This window comes from Lepidochelys olivacea (genome assembly GCF_965140295.1).
Source record: "Lepidochelys olivacea isolate rLepOli2 genome assembly, chromosome: 2".
Taxonomy (NCBI): Eukaryota; Metazoa; Chordata; order Testudines; family Cheloniidae; genus Lepidochelys; species Lepidochelys olivacea.
This window is the reverse complement of record NC_140412.1, coordinates 148,779,089-148,787,189: the sequence shown is the minus strand read 5'-3', so window position 1 is coordinate 148,787,189 and position 8,101 is coordinate 148,779,089. Positions and strand designations below refer to the sequence as shown.

The 8,101-nt window shown below is 42.6% G+C and overlaps 1 protein-coding gene across 2 annotated transcripts in view; it reads left to right on the top strand.

The window, feature by feature from the left end:
- Positions 1-381: 381 nt before the first annotated feature.
- Positions 382-8,101, top strand: part of CLPTM1L (CLPTM1 like) — a 113,118-nt gene continuing 105,398 nt past the window's right edge. The window contains exon 1 of one of the 2 annotated variants that reach the window (XM_084621800.1): positions 382-726. In XM_084621800.1, coding sequence (XP_084477926.1) covers positions 535-726 — 192 coding nt within the window. In that variant the 5' untranslated portion in view covers positions 382-534. The remainder of the gene's footprint in view (positions 727-8,101) is intronic. The other variant, XM_084621799.1, reaches the window with a different exon arrangement.

The window sequence follows — 8,101 nt, the reverse complement described above, 5'->3', positions numbered from 1 at the left end:
TCCCCTTTTGACTAGACTTTCCAGGGAAAAACCAGGCACCTGGCAAGCCCAGCTGCAGAGGGGGCGACTGACTGGGCACCAGGGCCCCGGCACATAGCGGCCAACAATCAAATGCAAGGTGGGAGCTGGGCTGGGCTCGCAGGGAGGCGCCCGCCAGGAGTCTCTCCCCGCCCTGCAGACCCTGGTCCGCTCACGCTGTCGCCGGAGCGGCTACAGCGGGATCCGGCACGGCGCCGTGCGCGGCCCCGCCGCTGCTCCGCGAGCTCGCTGGGTGGGTGACTGGGCGGGTGGCCCGGGGCGCGTCAGCAGCACTTGGGCCGGGGCTCCTCCCAGCAGGAAGCTGTCACCTTTCCCGGCAGGCCTCTTGCGGGGAGAGGCAGGTTACGTGTTTCCGGTGTCTCTCGGAAGTCGTGACTCGCGAGGGGGCTGGGCAGTGCCGGGGGGCGCGCTGGGTGCTGAGGATGGCGGCGTTGTGTGGCCAGGGGCGGCTCGGGTGACCCCCGCGGCGGTTGCGCGGACGGTGGCGGCGGGGCCATGCTGAGCCGCAGCTCGTTCACCAGCCTGGTGGTGGGGGTGTTCGCGGTGTACGTGGCGCACACGTGCTGGGTGATGTACGGGATCGTCTGTACGCGGCCCTGCCCCGCCCCGGGCCCGGCCAAGGAAGAGCGGGCGGGAGGCGCGGCGGGCTGCATCTGGCCCTACCTGGCCCGCCGGCCCAAGCTGCAGGTGAGACGCGCGCTGGGCTCTCCCCCACCTTCCCGTGCCCGAGGGGCGGCCTGCGGCCCCCCGGCCCCTCGCCTGCGGGCGCTGCTTTGCTGGCCGCAGTTGGTTAGCTTCTCCTTGGTCGGCCGGTCTGCGGGCTCCGGCAGGGGTGAGCGCGTTGGCTGTGAGCAGCTTAAGGTCTCTGCCGGCGTGTACTTGACGGGCACTAGCTCTGCAGCAGTTAACGGGGTCGGGCCCTAAGTTCATCAGGCAAGAGCCGTTTTTGTTTGCAGTTTATAATCTGTGCTTCCAACATTGTTGGGGGCGGGGAGAGAAATGGAACGGGGGACGTGGGGAGAGAAATGAGACCAGGGGACAGCAACGTGGTGTAGAAGAGAATAAGCAGCAAGTGGAAGACAAAATATACCCTGGAAACGAGAGCGGCTTAGTAATGAGGCTAATATGTAAGAATGTAAGGGAGATCTTGTGTATTGAAAGAAAATAGATTTATGAAAGAGCAATTGAGGAATAAAATAATATGTAGTTGAAGAGAATGAGTGGTAGTTTGGAGAGAAGAACGAATAAAGAAATTGAGCAGGTGGCCCAGGCAGGCATAATTTCATTAAACTAGAAGAACTTTGTTCCTATATTTTGTATTTCCCCAACATCCTTCCAGTATTGCCAAGGCTAGGAGAAAAGAGAGAGAATGCTCGTAAGTATTTATACAGAATTATCTAGCAAAAAGCATTTACACTTAAATAATAATAGGGTTGTGAAGTTAAGCACTGAGAAGATAGTCATTAATTACGTGATCATACACTTCGTTTTCTTTAGGATCTCTGTGTCACACACTAGATTGTAGGGTTGGTACTCAGTGGCTTAGCTATTCATATGTAGTGTTCAATATTCCCCTCTTTCATGTGGTTTTAGGCCTTTGTTATTACACACAGGTTAAACCTTGAACTGAATACAGAATTATTAATGTACTCATGGGCTTTTCTGTAGTGCTCTGACCATAATGAGTGCTTCACAAACATTAATGAGTTTAGCTTCAGGACATTCTAATGAGGTGGTGGCATAGTAGATTCCTCTTTTTAGCAATCCCTTCGATTGCCAGCAAAAAATGGCCATTCTGTGTTTGCCAGTAAGCGGAAGGCAGTTGGGCAGCCAGGAAAGAAAGCGCTGCAGTGTGCCATCCGTGGCTGTATGCCTCCAAACGTGCCTGTGAGCAGAGTAGCAGCAGGGTTGGAAGTTGCAACCTGGATGGTGTGGCTTTTTTAGCAGGCACTGAGGCCCACAGACAGGAGTCCTCTTTCCAGGAGTCCTGGCTGAGCACATCCCAGCACTTCCTTCCCTGGCTGCAGTACCCCAGCAGGACACAAGTGGATAGAGCCCTGCAAATCTGCAGGTATCCACTTATATATATGTATCCGATGAAGTGAGCTGTAGCTCACGAAAGCTTATGCTCAGGTAAATTGGTTAGTCTCTAAGGTGCCACAAGTACTCTTTTTCACTTTATATCTGTGGACCATTTCTGCGGATGCAGATACAAATTTTGTATCCGTGCAGGACTCTGATGGTAAGAGTGGGCAGTCGCAGATCCTCCCCCTGCCCTGGGCTGAGGGTCTGGGGGGCAGGGACTGGGGCTGGGAGCTGCTTGGGCCCTATGCCCAGGGCAGGTGGAAGGTCCATTGTGGCTCCCCACAGCTGCCCACCTGACTCTGACTGTGGCCAGACTGTGGTTCCAAGCCACCCTCCTCCCTGGCTGAAGCCCGGTCGGGGAGAACCACACTGGCAGCTGTGGGGAGCCTGGGTCCCTCCATGTGCCCTGGGTGGGGGGCTGCTCGGGCAATAATTTTTGCAGATCATGGATCGGATGCGGATACACATTTGTGTATCCACGCAGGGCTCTACAAGTGGAAGTACTGTGCAGCTCCAGCATCTGGGCTGCAACCCCCCCTTTGCACGAATGCTCTGCCCATAGCCTTCCGGCCTGGCCTGCAGCCCCTTAGCCTGTGTAGGCAGGTTTGTGGAGCTGTAGCCTTAGAAGGAAGCATTGGAACATGCAGAGTGCTGACCCCTGGTGGCACATCTTAGTGCTTCCTTTCCCAGGTGCAGCCACGCAAACCTGCCTGCAGCTGGGGTCTTTCTTCCAAACTGCGTTCTTAATAAGTAGCATGCCTGGTGCCAGGATCCAAATCCCATTAGCCTTAAAATCAGTAGGAAAACACTTATGTCAGTGGGAAGTTGTTAATGTCTTTGTTGCTATTAAGCAGAATGTACTCTCTCTATTGTGCTGATGTACAGAGACATTAGGGACAAAATTGTCAGAAGTACAGTAGAACCCCATTTAACCAAGCCTCCATTTCCAGCTCTCTATATTAGCTGAGCCACCAGCCACCCGGCAGTGATAGCAGCTGGGTCTCCTGCTGTTAGCGAGAGCCCTATCACCTGGGGCTGACAGCTGGAGTTCCGCTGCCCATTCTCTGGTTTATCTGGATTTTTGGGTATCTGATCTGGCCCAATTACATTGTATAATTGGGATTCCACTGTATCAACTAATTTGGAGTTCCTCATCTGAGACATCAAGGTCTTGATTTTTCAGAGTAATTAATATTTTTGATTGTACTTCGTATGTTCAAAGCACCATTCCAGTTGACTTGTTTTGCAACTGTGAGTGCTCAGCACTTCTGCAAATCTGTATGATTCAAGTTGCTAATTAGCTAAATTTGGTTAAATAACTTGCCTTTTATTGCATAGGAGTTGTATAGCAGAGGAAGGTATAGAATCCAGCTGTCTCAATCATGAGACCCTCCTTTATTGTCTGTTCTTCTTTCAAGTTCTTTAACAAATAGATTCAAAGATGCCAGGGCCAGAAAGAACTATCGTGATGATCTATTCTGACATGTATAGCACATGCCATGAACTTCCCTAAAATAATTCCCAGAGCATAGCTTTTAGAAAAACATCCAATTTTGATTTTAAAATTGTCAGTGATAGAGACTCTCTGACTATCTTTGGTAAATTGTTCCAATGGTTAGTTACTCTCACCATTAAAAATGTACACCTTATTTCGAGTCTGAATTTGTTTAGCTTTCAGTGAAACAGAGGCTGTACAGATGTGCGGAGATGAAGGAAGAAGGAGGCACGCCTCAGGGCCCTAATTCACCCCGGGCTGTTGGCTACTTCCCACCACCCAACACAGATGTAATGAGGTTAAGTGGTGTCCATATAAAATAAGCAAGAACTACTAATTATTCCTCAAGAAAGGCTTTTAATAATTTTTGAACAGCATAAACAAAACAGAAAATGGAAAACCAAAGACCAGCACTGAATAAGAATTACTCTACATATGCTGGTCCTGGCAAGTCATCATAAAAACCCCGAAGACAAGCATAAGTAAGGCTCTTATTCACCAGCTTTATAGTCCTGGTGACAAACTGTTTCAAAGGCAACATAAAGCTGATGAACGACCGCACCACATGCATCCGCTTGGACTACTTAAAAGACAAGCACAAATACATGCAAAGCTATTATGCATCAGCTACCTACTATTGACTTTATACTATGGTATCGATATGGCTATGATCAATTCGGTTCAAGCGACCAGACTTACCCTGCATTCGTCTGAAAAATACGTTACCTTTCAGTCGGCCGCTTTCCGCACTGGCCAAGTACAGACAGTCGAGAAGTGCACGTCTCTTCGGTTCAGGGGGTGTGGGTCAGGTATGACTGAAAACACACACACACACACACACTCCCGTGCCTTCATCCTTTTTATTTGGTCTGATAGCCATGTTTTAGAACAGACCAACCAATCAGGGTGGGCCACTTTGTTTATATGGTTGCCCTAATTGTATAATCAATGCGTATTTAATTTTTATGTCCAATTGTTAGTTTTTCGTATAATTGAGGCCTATTTATTTTCAGTAGCCTTGATTCAAGGCTACTGAAAATAATCAAGATCTTGATTGTGGGTAATTTGGGGTTGATAAGTACACAGGAGTCAGCGGATATTGCTATCTGGTAGCAGTGTGTCCTGACCACAAGCCACAAGCTTAAGCTTTATTTTTGTAAGGCTTACATTTTGAAGTATACGGAAGTTTGGGGCCTAACATTTGCAATTTTTTTATTTTGTTCAAGCTTGACAAGACAGTTGTTCAATTTATTCACATCCCCCCGAGGCCTAAACTTCTGGCTTTGGAACAATAACATTCACTTCTGTATACTCCGTTATAACGGGACAGATAGCGAATATAAGCAAATATTAAGGCTCCAGCAATAAGTATGGTAAGACAGACTACCAATCCCAGAAGAATATGTGGGTCTGGGAATGTTAGGTCCAGGACTTAGACTGAGGAATGTAATAGTATGATTGAGCCTTAGAGGCACTTCCAAATCATTAGTATATATGCATAATATGGATATGGCACAGATATTTGTAGTGTATGTAAGCATATATGTATAGTATGTATGTATACATATAACAGCACTTTATATTCAAGCATAACAATTTTTTTTCAATTTGTTGTTGTAGTGTGGTCCTTGTGGTACTGCAGATAGCAACCCACTTTTATTAGGGCAATTACAGTAACATTTATATCATTAGTATTAGTAGGCTGAGTGTTTTGAAATACTGAAATAGGGATTGTGATAATGTGTTCCACAGTGCTATGTATATGAGAAGTAAAACAAAAATTTGGAGTAGTGGCAACAGTACTGTCCATTTATGTTACTGATTACCCTTACTGCTGGTTGTCATCCTTTGGTAAGCTTCACTGTGCAGGAAATAGGAACTGCTAGCTTCTTTGTTCCATGGATTGCATTGCCCTGTGATACACCAGTAGTTGCCATCGATCCAGTTGTTTTTATGGATGTTATTTTTCACAAAAACTACTGAATGGACAGTAACCAATTTCTCAAATATTGCTGTGTCAGGATTAGTATTGGTACCCAGACACTGAACAAAATTGATAGGGCAGACACTGAACATGTTGTTTTGAATAACATGTGCCTTAGTTAGGATGCAGTGTTAGTAACCCAAATTATGAACGGTACTAACTAGGAATTTGTTTACCCAATTTGTAGTTGCTGTGTAACTTAATTTCTTTACTAATTTGTTTTTTTCCTTGCCTTTATGTTGTTTGCTGCCATTTATTTGTTGCTGATTCAACAGTTGAGCAAGGTTATGCACCTTGTAAATGTTGTACAGCAATAATATAGTAGTACAGCAATAATACAGTTGTTTTTACAGAATAACCAAGTTGAAATTAAATGACAATTTATCCTGGTTCAGCTAGTGGTTTTTAGCTGATTGTTAACTTAATTGTCCATATATAGTAGATAGAGGTGTATTTGACCAGTCTTTTATTTATAAAGCACTTCATTTTTCTTTTTTTGATGGTTGGGGATTTCTTCACTGTATACTGATACCATCTGGTGGTATTTTTGTGGTGTGATATCTTCTGGTGTCTTTAGTCTGTGGGATGCAACTTAAATAGCTAGTTAGTTAACATAATAAAGGTTGTTTTTTCTTTTTGTTGTTTTTTACACTTTTTTTAGTAACCCAAATTTAATACACAGATTAATTTAATGTGTTTACAATGTATTAGGGACCAAGTCTTTTATAACACAGGCTATTCTTTTTGCAATTGTATAGACATTCATTTTCATTTGAGGTGCATTACTAATATTTATACTAAATGTAATTCTTAACGGCTAAAATAAATGCTCACAAACTTCCACGTGAAGGTGTATTGCTTTCCCTTGCTGAACATTTTGTTTCAGCAAAAGAGTCAATAACATAATTTTAACAAGCCTTTTAGAGTTAATTTTCTTGTGATACCAACTTCACTCTTGTTAACTGTTTAGAAGCACAAACTTTAACAACTATTGCTTCCCATTAACATAACATAACAAAAGAAAAGCTTATAAAATTAAACCAACTATAAAATTAAACCAAACTAAATTTTAAATATAGGTCAATGCAAATACTTTGAGGGTATTAAACTTTTATGATGCTTTGTTATGTTTGGGAGTCAAAGGTGAAAACCTGTTGAAATTATTTGGTTAACTTGATCCATAAATTGTTATTTTAAAACATTTTTGCTATCACATTCTTATAACTATGTTCAAAAGTGCAAATAAGTTTATAAAAAGTCCACACAAGAAATTGACATTTTGTTAGTGTTATTTTTACCTTAATGTTGAGGTTTCCCCTTAAATATTTTCTTTGAATAACAAATTTTAAAAAAATTAAAAAACAAAGCAAAAACTGTGGTTGATAAAAGAGAATTCTTTTGTTTGCAATTGCATTATTTGTTGAGACAGAAATATATGTACATATAGTTGTAACTGAAACCTTTTTGAACTTTGCACAAAAAATTGGTGCTAATAATGCTATGATTATACCCCAACCATGATCTTAAAATAGTGTGTACCACATATACATATATTTTTAAAAGGGTATAAAATTGACTTTTGTTGCAACAAAATAAAAATAATAAAAAATAGTCACGTGATATACAACATACAACACACATGACACACAGGACAAACTTACAATTAAAACAAATGGTACCAGAATTCTATTTATAACTATACAAAATAAGGCAAACAAAAATACAAAATAAACAAAAGGCTTAAACATCTAAATAAGCAAGTTATTACCTTGTTGTTTAAAACTTTTAATAAAAATTTATAAAAAATCATATTATTACTTGCAAACTTTGCTGTATTAATTTAGTAACTTAAGACATTTTTTATTACTTCATATTTAACATTATTTTAAAACTTTGCTATATGGAAATAAGAAAAGTGTGCATTTTTGCATTTGGCAACCATATGTTTAAGAAAATTAGGAATAATTCCAGCTGTTGCATTCCTGAAGGGTTAAAATGATTGATGTACTGGATTTATGTAAAGTTTTTACTTTGTTTTCTCTTTTTGTTTTGTTTTCAATTGCTTTTTCCTTTGGCTGTCTCTTTTTGTTTTAAAAGTTAAAATCTATAGTTTTTACAGAAACCTCCAAAGTGAGGAGAGGCGGGGGATGTGGGGGGGTGGTGAAGAGCAACCTAGGAAGGTAGCGAGATGAAAGTACAGGCAGCAGCAGTGAGTTTAGCGAACTGAGAAAGCATATAAAGGACAAAACTTAAACAGTATGTAAAAATATTTTAGAAAGAAGGTTATATTTTTAGATCTGAGTGCAGAGTGTGGTTCCGTGGGTCAAAATAGTTGGGAACCTGCGTGGTTGGGAACTGCACCCCTGGTTTTTATCCTGTCTTTGAGAGGAGAGTGGAGGTAGTTACATGCTCTCGTAAAACCTGAATGTTCCCCCAGTGTCTGTTGCTTTTGTGTGCATGCCAAATGGATGGCAGGAGTGCTCTTTTTTGCTGTAGTT